The 14,020-nt window shown below is 47.0% G+C and overlaps 1 protein-coding gene across 1 annotated transcript in view; it reads right to left on the bottom strand.

Moving 5' to 3' along the window:
* Nucleotides 1-843: 843 nt before the first annotated feature.
* Nucleotides 844-14,020, bottom strand: part of LOC124620102 (vicilin-like seed storage protein At2g18540) — a 114,898-nt gene continuing 101,721 nt past the window's right edge. Inside the window, exons 4-5 of the mRNA XM_047146770.1 lie at nucleotides 1,686-2,158; nucleotides 844-885 (exon numbers count right to left, since the gene is read on the bottom strand). Of these exons, the coding sequence (XP_047002726.1) occupies nucleotides 844-885; nucleotides 1,686-2,158 (515 nt within the window). The remainder of the gene's footprint in view (nucleotides 886-1,685; nucleotides 2,159-14,020) is intronic.

The raw sequence follows: 14,020 nt of genomic DNA, 5'->3' as shown, positions 1-14,020 counted from the left end.
ATTGGATTTCACCTGACATGTGAAAGTCGGAAATTGCAACCGTTTGTGTCACCGACGTGAGCGCAGAAATTACTGCAGGTTGCTCAGCCATAACCGTTACTTCGCTAACTATGCCTGGTTGAAATTCTGTGGCTCTATTTGACAATGTAATTACATTACTTGATCTTGTGCCATTGTGATATTACGTGCTTGGTTATTGGCTTTAAGCATAGATCTAGTTATCACCATATAAATAAGCGACAGACAGTTTCTCTACTAAGTCTTCTCACAAGAGTCTATATTAAGCGCCACACACGCAAAAATGTTAATGTCGAAATGCTGTTGATGTTCACTTTACAGTAACACCCACACATTACGTAGAAAACACATAAAATACTGTGTTAGTTTATCTACTAAAATCGTGAAATTCTAATCAATGTTTTGGAGAAACTACTCATTGATGCTTAAAAGTAAATAAGTAAAAGGTCATTACAATGCATAAATGCTTAAAAGTAAATAAGTAAAAGGTCATTACAATGCATAAATGCTCCAGAAAGCTGGTAATTCCAATGTCTGGCCTTTTTGAAGTTTCAGCCTGGCTGCTAGGACGGCGTACACGTTCTCTTCACAAGATACTCCCGCAAGTTCAGTTAGCATGAAACATACAAAGAACCATAATGTAGCTATATTTTCGAGCTGTAGGTAGATGCACATCAAGGATACATTAATTAATTAATGAGATAATTAATTTCCCTAAAGATACGAACTGTATCTGTTACAGAGTATGTTACAGTTATTAGTAATCACAAATATGTTTGACTGTTAGTGTCGTGTCTGTCATCAATTGATGTGTCATTGCAGGTTCTAGTTCCTTTTTAGTGCTGTTGTATCAGGATCGAGTCCTGTCTAATGGTAGACAGTTAAAAATCACTCAACTATCTTTACTTACTCTTATTTGTATTTTGCCTATACCGAGCCTTTTATACTGAGATGTTTCCCCACACCACCTTGTGTTGTTGCTTTATATGTGTGAGTGATTGTCTGTGTGTTTGTTCTGTTGTAGTGAATACATGCACCGTTGGTGGGCACACAGGCCGATGGGTGAAACTGCTTTCACACTATACGCTTCAGTTGTTATGACGGTCTGCTCCAGTTGTTGCAGATGCCGTATTGAAGCTGAAAGTGTTAATCAAAGTTGCGGAGAAATATTCGAGGGAGCTCTGTTCCATAACAATCAAATTTGCCTTGAGTTCTTAGAAACATTGGTGGCAAAAAAAAAAATCCGTGAAATCACTTGTTTTCCGAAGAAAGCATCAAATTATTTAATTTGAACTGAGCCCTCCCGTCGGAATTATTCTCAAGCCATATATACAGGTGTATGTTCAAATTTCCATCATAACCTCGCAATGGCGTCGATTTGTACTACACAATAAAGAACAGACTCCTCTCTCATGTCCCCCCTGCGGGTCCGGGGGTTAGAATAGGCCCGAGGTCTTCCTGCCTGTCGTAAGAGGCGACTAAAAGGAGTCCATCCCCCTCAAGGGGGTAGTTAGCGCCTGCGTCCGGAGACGGACGCTCCCACGACCTATATTTGTGGTCTTTTTGGTTTTTCATTTCTCGTTTCTTCCTTCTTTGATTGGTTCCTTTCTTTGTTCTTCTCCAACTCATGGTATTCCTTACTCTTTCCCTTGCCTTCTTCTCCTTGCCTTCTTCTCCTTGCCTTCTTCTCCTTGCCTTCTTCTCCTTGCCTTCTTCTCCTTGCCTTCTTCTCCTTGCCTTCTTCTCCTTGCCTTCTTCTCCTTGCCTTCTTCTCCTTGCCTTCTTCTCCTTGCCTTCTTCTCCTTGCCTTCTTCTCCTTGCCTTCTCATTGCCTTCTTCTCCTTGCCTTCTTCTCCTTGCCTTCTTCTCCTTGCCTTCTTCTCCTTGCCTTCTTCTCCTTGCCTTCTTCTCCTTGCCTTCTTCTCCTTGCCTTCTTCTCCTTGCCTTCTTCTCCTTGCCTTCTTCTCCTTGCCTTCTTCTCCTTGCCTTCTTCTCCTTGCCTTCTTCTCCTTGCCTTCTTCTCCTTGCCTTCTTCTCCTTGCCTTCTTCTCCTTGCCTTCTTCTCCTTGCCTTCTTCTCCTTGCCTTCTTCTCCTTGCCTTCTTCTCCTTGCCTTCTTCTCCTTGCCTTCTTGTCCTTGCCTTCTTGTCCTTGCCTTCTTCTCCTTGCCTTCTTCTCCTTGCCTTCTCTGGTCTCCGCCTCGGCATTTGAGACAGTCTGTCCTCTCCCTCCCTCTCTCTTTTTTTCTTCTTCTTCCTTACTCCCTGTGCGCGCCTGAAGGCCGACCCACGCGTTCGCACGCGTAGCCGGTGACGGGGTAACGCGTAATTCCCCGCCCTGGGTAGACAAGTAAGGCACGCACGTACCCCCTGGTAAAGGCCAGGCCCAGGGAGGGGTGATTGCCTGAGCTCTGATACCTTCTGACCATGCCGATTGGTCCCTCCGTCTGTTTCTCGGGAGGTGTGACCGGAGGTGTAAACAATCACCTAAGGCGGGAGTGCCCTCTGAGAGGGTCCCCACAAGGAAGGAGCGCGCCATCGGAGACGCTGGCAATCATGGAGGACTCCTCCGCAATGGATTTCTTCTTTTTCTCTCTAGACTTCTGCCCATAAACGGCAACTTCACCAGCCACCAGTGACAAAAGTACTACCGCCTGCCCCACAATTCCTCGTAGTTTCTCGATCTGAGGACGGCAAGGATTTTTCCTCTGTCAACCCTTTCGTTATCCAGAAGCGCGTGGATGCCATAGCCGGATCTGTCAAGTCGTGTACCAGGTTGCGTAATGGTACCTTGATACTAGAAACTAAGACCGCCTTTCAGGCACAAAAACTGCTTTGGGCCACACTCCTGTACACGTTCCCTGTCCGGGTGGAGGCACACCGAACTTTAAAATTCGTCTCGTGGTGTGGTCTATACTAGATCCCTCAACGGGTTGACTGACGAGGAGGTTCAATCTTTCCTCGCTGAGCAGGGCGTGACGGCTGTCCATAGGGTCATGAAAAAGGTCAACAATGACCTTGTACCGACCCGGACACTTTTCTTGACCTTCGATAGTGTTCAGCTGCCATCGCGCATCAAGGCGGGCTACGAGGTTATTTCTGTTCGCCCCTATGTCCCGACACCTACGCGCTGCTACCGGTTCAGCGGTTCAATCACACTCGACAGTCTTGTTCCAATGCGGCTAAATGTGTCACTTGTGGCAGGGATGCCCATGAGGGTGACTGACCACCTCCGTCTCCTCGTTGTGTGAACCGTCAGGGTGACCATGCCGCATCCTCCCGCGACTGTCCCGTCTATAAGGAAGAACGCTGTATCCAAGAAATTCGGGTCAAAGAGAAAGTGTCCACCTTGGCTGCTAGCAAGCTATTGGCTAGTAGGAAGCCCACGCTGCTCCCAGCGGGGAAATACAGTACTGTCCTCGCCTCTCCTCGGACTACCAGGGAGGTGGCAACCCAGACATGCGATCTGACCTTCAGCACCACGGTCGTCCGTTCGGCCAGTGCTAAGATCGCGCGGTCGACGTCTCCTCTTCCTCCCATCACCCCACAGACACCAGCCCCTTCATCAGCTTCTGCTAAGACGAAGACCCAGAAGTCGGATGCACGGGCCTTCAAGAAGGAACCGTCCCGTGCAGACTTCCAACGTACCTCGACTTCCCAGCCATCTACCGGTACTTCCACCAAACGACCTTCCAGGAAGGCTCACAGTTCTCCTTCTCCGCCACGGCGCATTTCTTCTACTGCGCCACACAGCGGTTGCCGTCCCAGGCCGTCATCCGTTTCGCCTCGCCGCACCGCTGGTAGCCGAATATCTGGCCGTTCACCAGCGGAGGAAGCTCCCCCGCCCGGCCATCTTCCCAAGATGGCCGATGAACCTATAGACCCAATGGACGATGACTGTCCGCCTACTGATAGCGGCGGCAGTGCTCGCTCGAAGCCAGGCCCTCAGCGGCCTTCGAGGTGACCCCTTCTTTCATCTTCCTTTTCTTCTTACGATGGCACTTATTCACTGGAATATTTGCAGCATTCGCTCCAACCGAGAGGACTTGAAGTTGCTGCTCCGCTTGCACCGTCCGCTCGTCGTAGCCCTCCAGGAAACGAAGCTACGCCCATGCGATCAAATTGCCTTGGCACACTACACCTCTGTGCGTTTTGACCCACCCCCTGTGGTAGGTATCACACCGGCCTGCAGGCAGTTGCCATCCGCATTACTCTCCCCACTTTTACATTTTCCATTTGTACCGTTTACACTCCATCGTCGTCTGCCGTTACCAGGGCAGACATGATGCAAATTATTGCTCAGCTACCTGCACCATTTTTGTTAACTGGAGACTTCAATGCCCACCATCCCCTTTGGGACTCCCCAGCATCCTGCCCGAGGGGCTCCCTGTTAGCAGACCTTTTCAACCAGCTCAATCTTGTCTGCCTCAATACTGGCGCCCCTACTTTTCTTTCGGACACATCTCACACCTATTCCCATTTAGACCTCTCTATATAAACTACCCAACTTGCACGCCGGTTTGAGTGGTATGCACTTTCTGATACATATTCGAGCGACCACTTCCCGTGTGTTATACATCTCCTGCAGCATACCCCCTCTCCGTGCTCATCTAGTTGGACCATCTCCAAAGCAGACTGGGGGCTCTTCTCTTCCAGGGCGACCTTTCAGGATCAAACCTTCACAAGCTGCGATCGTCAGGTCGCACACCTCACAGAAGTCATTCTCACTGCTGCTGAATATTCCATCCCTCACCCTACTTCTTCTCCACGTCGCGTACCGGTCCCCTGGTGGACCGCAGCATGTAGAGACGCTTTACGTGCTCGTCGACGTGCTTTACGCACCTTCAAACGCCACCCTACTGTGGCGAATTGTATCAATTATAAACGATTACGTGCACAGTGTCGTCGTATTATTAAAGAAAGCAAGAAAGCCAGCTGGGGTGCTTTCACAAGCACCTTCAACAGTTTTACTCCTTCTTCTGTTGTCTGGGGTAGCCTGCGCCCGCTATCTGGCACTAAGGTCCACTCACTAGTTTCTGGCTTGACGGTCGCGAATGACGTCCTTGTGGCCCCTGAGGCTGTCTCCAATGCCTTCGGCCGCTTTTTCGCCGTGGTTTCGAGCTCCGCTCATTACCACCCTGCCTTCCTCCCCCGCAAACAGGCAGAAGAGGCTAGGCCACCTAACTTCCGCTCCTCGAATCGTGGAAGTTATAATGCCCCATTCACCATGCGGGAACTCGAAAACGCACTTGGCCGATCACGGACCTCCGCTCCAGGGCCTGATTCTATTCATATTCAGATGCTGAAGAACCTTTCTCCTGCGGGTAAAGGTTTTCTTCTTCGTACTTACAATCGCATCTGGATTGAGGGACATGTTCCCGCATACTGGCGCGAGTCTATTGTTGTCCCGATCCCTAAGCCGAGGAAGGACAAGCACTTGCCTTCCAGTTATCGACCCATCTCGCTTACCAGCTGTATCTGTAAAGTGATGGAGCGAATGGTTAACTCCCGTTTGGTTTGGCTGCTCGAGTCTCGACGCGTACTTACCAATGTACAATGTGGATTTCGTAGGCGTCGCTCTGCTGTTGACCATCTGGTTACCTTGTCGACCTTCATTATGAATAACTTCTTGCGGAAGCGCCCGACCGCGGCTGTGTTCTTTGATTTGGAGAAGGCTTACGACACCTGTTGGAGGGCGGGCATTCTCCGCACCATGCATATATGGGGCCTTCGCGGTCGCCTCCCTCTTTTTATTCGTTCCTTTTTAATGGATCGACAGTTCAGGGTACGTGTGGGTTCTGTCCCGTCAGACACCCTTCACCAGGAGAATGGGGTGCCACATGGCTCAGTTTTGAGCGTCGCTCTCTTCGCCATAGCGATCAATCCAATAATGGATTGCCTCCCAGCTGATGTATCAGGCTCCCTTTTCGTGGACGATTTTACCATCTATCGCAGCGCGCAGCGTGCGTGTTTCCTGGAGCGCTGTCTGCAGCGTTCTCTTGACCGTCTTTACTCCTGGAGTGTCGCCAATGGCTTCCGTTTTTCTGCCGAGAAGACGGTCTGTATTAACTTCTGGCGCTACAAAGAGTTTCTCCCACCGTCCTTACGACTCGGTCCCGTTGCTCTCCCATTCGTGGAGACAACAAAATTTGTAGGTCTTACATTTGACAGGAAACTTAGCTGGTCTCCACATGTGTCGTATTTGGCTGCCCGTTGTACCCATTCTCTAAATTTCCTCAGTGTTCTCAGTGGTATGTCGTGGGGAGCGGATCGAACCGTCCTACTTCGCCTATATCGGTCGATCGTCCGCTCCAAGCTGGATTATGGGAGCTTCGTAAACTCCTCTGCACGGCCATCCATCTTACGCCGCCTCAACTCCATACAACATCGGGGTTTACGACTTGCGATCGGAGCGTTTTATACTAGTCCCGTCGAGAGTCTTCATGCTGACGCTGGTGAATTGCCACTGACCTACCGGCGCGATATACTGCTTTGTCGGTATGCCTGTCGGCTACTGTCAATGCCCGACCACCCGTCTTATCGTTCCTTTTTTGATGACTCTTTCGACCGTCAATACGGGTTGTATGTCTCTGCCCTGCTACCCCCTGGAGTTCGCTTTCGTCGCCTCCTTCAACACCTTAATTTTTCACTCCCTGCAACCTTTCGAGTGGGCGAGAGCCACACGCCACCTTGGCTCCAGGCTCAGGTACGCGTCCACCTTGACCTCTGCTTGCTCTCAAAGGAGGTTACACCTGGTTCAGTCTACCACTCCCGTTTTGTCGAACTTCGTTCGAAGTTCATTAATATGACTTTCATTTATACAGATGGCTCTAAGACCAATGACGGGGTCGGGTGTTCTTTTATTGTCGGGGCACAGTTTCAAATACCGGCTCCATGGCCATTGTTCGGTCTTGACAGCTGAGCTCATTGCCCTCTACCAGGCTGTTCTTTACATCTGCCGCCACCGACATTCTGCATATGTCATCTGCTCCGATTCCCTGAGCGCCATCCAGAGCCTCAGTGATCCGTACCCGGTTCACCCTTTCGTGCACCGGATCCAACGCTCTCTTCAGCAGCTGGTGGACGTTGGTTCTCCGGTTAGCTTTATGTGGGTTCCTGGCCATGTCGGTATCCCTGGGAACGAAGCTGCAGATGCCGCGGCCAAGGCTGCGGTCCTCCAGCCTCGGACAGCTTCTTGTTGTGTCCCTTCGTCAGATTGTAGCAGGGTCATTTGTCGGCGCATTTTATCGTTGTGGCATGCCGATTGGGCTGCACTTACAGACAACAAGCTTCAGGCCTTGAAACCTCTTCCCGCGTCTTGGACGTCCTCCTCACGCCCTTCTCGGCGGGAGGAGGTAGTTTTGGCCCGGTGACGAATTGGACACTGCCGGTTCAGCCACCGCCATCTGCTGACGGCTGCGCCGGCGCCGTTCTGCCCATGTGGGCAATTGCTGACGGTCCGCCACATTTGAACGTCCTGTGCGGATTTTGACACACTGCGTCTTGATCTTGGCCTGCCATGTACTCTAGATGCCATTTTAGCGAATGACCCACGAGCAGCTGCTCGCGTTTTTCATTTTATCAACTTGACAACCCTCTCTAAGGACATTTGATTATGCTGTTTTTTTTTAATCCTATGCCTGTCAGTCTGTCTTTTATCGTGTTTTCCGTTTCATTGCTATTTTAAACTTGTGATTCGCGGTGCATTCCTAACGTAGTCTAGGCGCTAATGACCGTTGAAGTTGTGCGCCCTAAAACCACAAAAAAAGTCTCTCATGTAATTAAATCTTAACAAGCTCAAAAGCTTACTACAAAAGCTTCGCAAATTAATAACAATATTTTGTAATCTTTTATCTGTCACATCCAGTGATGAACTGAAACACACCGTCTCTTGAACTGAGTTTACCTATGAAGTATGCTGCCCTGTGTATAAACTTGAGTTAAATTGGGGTTTCAAAAATTTATGATCTTCCTCCCTGATTTTTGTTTAATGAGTATTTCCAATTATTTGAGACCTCTACATGTCTTCACACAACTACTACGTTCTCAAAACGTATCCCATTCGGACTTACTGTATTTGAACCTGGGGTTACGCAGCCTAAATTAACCACTGCTCTCATCTACATGATGTAAGGAGTTTCAGTTACGTGTGTGCGCACACGGTATCAACTGCCGCAACCAAAAAAAGAAAAAAAATCAGTTAACACACTTCCGGAGCAAGGCGCCAACAAATGTCTTAATTACGTCTCAAGTTATTATATTTTGTATTGTTATATCAAATTGTATGACCCGGACACTATGTAGCTAAGTGTACGTCGACGTGGAACTTCGACATGCGCGCTGTTGGAGACGGAGTCATTGAATTAATTTCAGCTGAAACTCAGGTTGTGTTCTTCAGATTACTAGGCGGGGGGTGGCGGTGGGGGGGGGGGGGGGGGGAGGGAGGGAGGGACAAAGACGGCAAAAACATTTGTCTTGCAAAAATGGAAGATACAATTTACATATGTTCAGCAGATGCATGAGGTCTCCAGTGACAATTCTAATTTCAGTTTTGTCTTGTTTAACTCTCGTTAACCCCTTTCTTCCGTTGCATTATACGAAATTACCTTCGCACCCAAACTTTAACATCACAGTCAAATTGGGTTTACAAATTTGGTATGAAGGTATAACATTTCAGGGCATAAAGCGATGATCACAATCTCATATGTACATCCATGTTACAGTTCAATAAAGAGGGGCAGCCTTACAAGATCTTGTGAAAGGAGTTTGACTGCGACTTCAAGACGCCAGAAATAACAGTCCTTACATTCAAAATTCCACCGTTACCAAGAACAACTAGTGACTAGGGCTACGATGAAAAGAAAGGTCATGGATGTTAGCCACACTTGCAGAAACACGCACCATTGTCTGGCCAACATTGCAATAAAAAAGTCAAAATCCTTGTATTCTCGTATTCTCGAGCAGAGCTTTGCGTGCAAGTGCTGAAAACGTTCTTCTTTTTGTTTAATCATTCTATGCGAATACTATTCAACCAACGTGAGGAATGTTGGAGGATGCTAACGAAACGTTATTTGTTCCTAAAACGCAGACCGTAATGGCTTAATGATGATGATGAGACCAGGGAGGACATTTTGTTTCATTCTCATGTTGATCGGTCCATATATGCGCTAGTTTTCAGCTCTTCAGGTATACTGTGTTAACTTTCTTAGATTTGAAAAAAAACTAACCCTTCTTTTCCTGATGAAGTGTGAATGCTTTTTAAAGGGAAAATCTTCCTGTCGATAAAATGTGCGTAATGATTCAATTCGAAATAGTAATTAGATGGAATGCACTTAAAATTAACTCAAAATTTTATTCAGAATGACTGTCGACATCTATCAGAGTAAAAACTTTTCGTAATAAATTTTTTTTTCACTTCAGAATGTGCTCAAATTGCATGCTGCTAAGCACATTTACAATGGCCGTTTGAGAGACACGTGAGGAGATAAGAATACATTGGATGATTCTCCGCTGCACACTGTTGCTCTTGCGCGGCCCAAATCGCCTAGCGTAGTTGGGGTTTCTTGATAGACTATATCTTTCAGTGCTCTCCATAGAAAGAAATCAAGGGGACCTGACCGGCCAGTATGCTGCAGCGTTTCGTCCTAGCCAACCGTGAGAAAACTTCTCATTCTGCAGTTGAGGTGCAACACGGGAAGAGAGAATTGGGCAGCTGTCGTTTTGGAACCATATACACTGTCGCTTATTCAGTGATACCTCTTATAGAGGAACAAGTATGATTTTCGTAAAAATCTGTGCATACGTATTTCCATTTAACACCCATGGGATCAAGTAAGGTCCCAAAACGGAATTTCCTATGATGCCATGTCATACGTTTAAGTTCCTCCATCGTAGATGTTGTACGTGACCAAGCTAGCATGGATTTTCATCTTCACAGTAGTGTATGTTACGTAAACTTACATTATCGTGGATCGTAAATGTTTCTCCGTCGGTGAAGAGCAAGCGTTGGAAAAACCTAGTGTTGTCGTCCAGGAGCTGCAGAGAAAACCGACAAATTTTTATACTACGTCCGAAAACACGTCCTCAAAGTGCTTGGTGTACTGACAGCTGATACGGGTGGAATTTACGTCGATGGAGGATGCGAATGAAACTCGTTTCAACGATCCCACATTTCTTGTCAGTACATCTCGTGCCACAATGCGGACTGATAAGCGTCGTAGCGAGAACAGCTTCTTCACCTGTTCCATCAGTTGCAGTGTTCATCCTCTGCTTGACGTTGAAGTTGCCGCTTCCCTCCAGTAGCCTGATAATTTGCTCAAGTGTCTGGCGGGACGGACAGCGAATATCTGGATAGACATCGCCATATCGCCGTATTATGCCGACAGAATTGCTTTCCTCAGTAGTGTACGTATCAGCACGCAAAGAATTTTGAAGCAGAAATGAACTGCCGATAGACGACACAGCTCCTGCCGTTAGTTCTGCGGTGGAAACAAGTAAACAGTCTAATGTCTTGATTCAACGACGTAGCCTGGCATTAGCGTGTTTCCAACACAACAGCCAACTTCGGGCAACTTGACTTTTCAGTTTTGAAATAGTGTATCTCGGATTCTTCTGCGGAGAATTTCAACCTCAAAATTAACAAACATCATATCACTGTACTCGTCTTTTCAAGGTCTTTCGGATGCCGTTGAAAAAGTATATCATTCTATTTAAATAACCACACTTACTTTAAGATCTCTGCCAACACTATAGTTAAGACTCTTTATCACATAACAGAAGTATCTGCCACTTAGCTTACTAGCATTTGCTGAAAACCTTGTTCGATGTCTGGAACATTACGCGAAATTAAATGGAGTGTTACATCGTGCGTGTCTCATCCAGCGAATCTCGATTTTAACAGCGTGCGGTTATATGAATATCAAAACAGCAACGATGCTGAGAATTTTGTGCACAACAGGAAACTCCTCGTTTTTCAAGAGGGAACCCCTGTATAAAAATGAGCTGTGGAGCGCGGAAGTTTGAGAACAGAGGTGTCAAAACCTCGTATTGTGTTTGGTGCCGAAAATATATGCAACCTAGCTGGCTAGCTTACTATCCTGAGCAGCACGGTACGCAGAACCGCCTTTCAAGACTTAGCCGAAGTCCGGAAATATATAGGAATTCTGTTTATTACGTGAAGTTAGTGGGTCCCCACTAATCTAATGGCTACTGGGTTACACAGCTGTTCAGGATATCAAACACAATCCGCAAAAAGATTTGGCACCACGGTTCTGAAATTACGACTCCCCACAGCGTCCAAAACCATGTACCTGACTGCAAAGATTTCCCTTTGACAAGTAACCAAGGTGCCATCCCCCACAACGTACTAAGGGAAGTGGGAGACCTCTAAACTTCCGAACTGTACGAAAAGGTGCTTATTTTTTATAAATCGCTCGTCTTAAAAACAGTGGACTGGACCATTCGCATGTAAAAATTGCGCGTGTTACCACCTGTTCAATGTTAAGTGTCCTCTATTTTTTGCTATTGCGGTGTTCATTTTAGCTCTGTACCCCTTTGTGTTTCCTCCCTTTGGGTTCAGAGGTTACGCTTTACTGTATAGGCCTTTTACAAGTATGTCTGTCTGGAACAGGGGACTGATGACCTCGATGTTTAGCACCCATCAAACCCCAAAACCAACCAACCAACCTATTCAAGGTCTAAGAGAGGAACTTCGGTGTTGCGAAAATATCAATATAATATGATTAAAAACACACGGAAGTCAACAAAATGTCGCCAACCTCTTGTTGTGTACTTTCGGCTTGGCTAGCACATGGGTGGTGACCGTTCAGGTCTGCCGAGTGCTGTCGGCAAGCGGGGTAAGTAGCGGCAACTGCCACGAAAATTTGCAACGCCTGGTAGAGCGGTGTGCTGACCACATACCTTCGTATCCGAATCCGCATCGGGTGACGCCTAACAGTTGAGGATGACACGGATGACACGGCGCCCGGTCGGTACCGTTGGGCTTTCAAGGCCTGCTCGGACGGTGTTTGTTTAGTGATGTGTATTTCTTTAGGGAATATGATCACTACATGAGAAGGACAGTTAATTTCTTAAGACTGAACTGTAAAAGAACCAGAAGGAAGACCGTCGACACCGACCACAGCGTCCGTTCAATCGAGGAGGAACATAAGTTTCTTGGCCTGCCATTGTAATGTGTAACTGATTTTTTGAAGTCCCCTCGTGCAAGGGCACTTCGAATGAGCTTTGAGAGAACAACCGAGATCAGGAAAACGAACATCGCATTTAGTGACGTGAAAAATACAGAAGGCTTTCGACAGAGTGGAAGACACGGTTCGTGAAACCGAATAAAAGTGCAACAGACATAACACAAATGTGAATGGCTTTAAGAGAGACTGTAGAATAAGGAAAGGTGTCCCACAAGGCTGTCCTCTCTGTCTCCTTATTTGTTTTATTTATACATAGAAAGTGCAATGCAAACAATGTAGATCCGGCGAGGTGGTGGTAATTAGTACTCCAGAAGCTACAGCACCGTCCTGATCCGCGCTGACTGCTAACGTCTTGGAGCAGCGCTGCTCAGTGGCTGCTGGAGTACTCGTTATCCTTCGTATTTTACTGCACCTGTTAACACATATAGACAAGACAAATATCACATTAGACTAATTTGGCACTGCACGTGAGGAGTCTTACAAGAGACATCTCGTATATACTTGACAGGCTGAACACATCACGATGATGGGTTATCGAGTGGTCACATAAAATTCCTATTTGAAATCATTTAGTCTCAAAATGGAAACTGGGCCTCGCATGAAAGAAGTGATGAGCGTTATTTGTTTGGACTGACTCCAGCTCATATTGCAAAAACGAAGTTGCAAATATGTGTCGAAACCTCAAAAGATGCGCATGAAGACTCTTACGAGGGGCACCCGGAACATACAACTTCTTACCGACTGAACACATCATGATGATGGGTGTCCCACTCGTATGGGACCCAGGGAAAATCTTTATAACAATCTCAGTAAAAATGGATATGAAACCAAATTCATCCCTGTAATACCTTCATGTTTGAAAAACGAGGATTCATTTGTACATTACGGTAGGTTTTGGACGTGATTTCCCTCCACCTGTGTACACATTTCAACACCGCCCTTCATGTTCGCGACTGTTACTGTCAGAGTATTGTATTTCGCGGTGGAAGTTCTCATGTAACTCGTCGACGTGGCAGCACCTGTGAAATGTGGCGACAGTGAAGTCCACGACGTGTGTGTGTGTGTGTGTGTGTGTGTGTGTGTGTGTGTGTGTGTGTGTAGTGTGTGGGCGGGGGGTGGTCTCGTGTTTCAGTGTAGCGTGGCTTATTGTTCGAGGTATACTGTGAGACTTGATTCTATCGATGCTGTTTGATTATCACAACGTATCTGTATGGTGTGGGAGAGAGTGTGTTTCTTGTGAAACATTATTCGATAAGTCGTTCCTTTATGACACGCAAGCGACTGGTTTTAGAACGATTCGGTGGTCGGCGTAAAGCATCTGATCATGGCATACGAGGCTTGAAACGAAGCTCGAGTCAAATGAACATTTTAAGATCTGCACGGCGATGTGCTTTCGCTGTTTCGGGAGAAAGTGCGCCTGAACCCAAGACACTATTGCTGATTTCGTCCACAAAGTATTTTCGCCGTTTACCTCAGGAATCAGGACTACCGGGTGACACATGTCAAAGGACTGCTAAAATGCAGGTCTCTCTCTTCCTTACAAGATAACAGCTGCCATGAACTGACACTATGGGAGAAACGTTCACGAAGATGCAGCGTCATGCTGAATTGCGTGTACAGATGAGAGGAGGTCACTTCCAACTTTCTTGTAATGAACTTTCTTTTCTGAACCACAAAGTTTTGTCATGTGCAAATTTGGGTTGACATCCTCTTGCATAAAGATTCTCAGGGCCCTTTATGAGTGAGACACCCATTATTATGTGTGTGCCCGTCATTTAATTTGTAGCGTATTGTGCAT

The sequence above is a fragment of the Schistocerca americana genome, chromosome 6 (assembly GCF_021461395.2).
Source record: "Schistocerca americana isolate TAMUIC-IGC-003095 chromosome 6, iqSchAmer2.1, whole genome shotgun sequence".
Lineage (NCBI taxonomy): Eukaryota > Metazoa > Arthropoda > Insecta > Orthoptera > Acrididae > Schistocerca > Schistocerca americana.
Note: the sequence above shows the minus strand (reverse complement) of the source record. Positions and strands in the feature narration are given on the sequence as shown.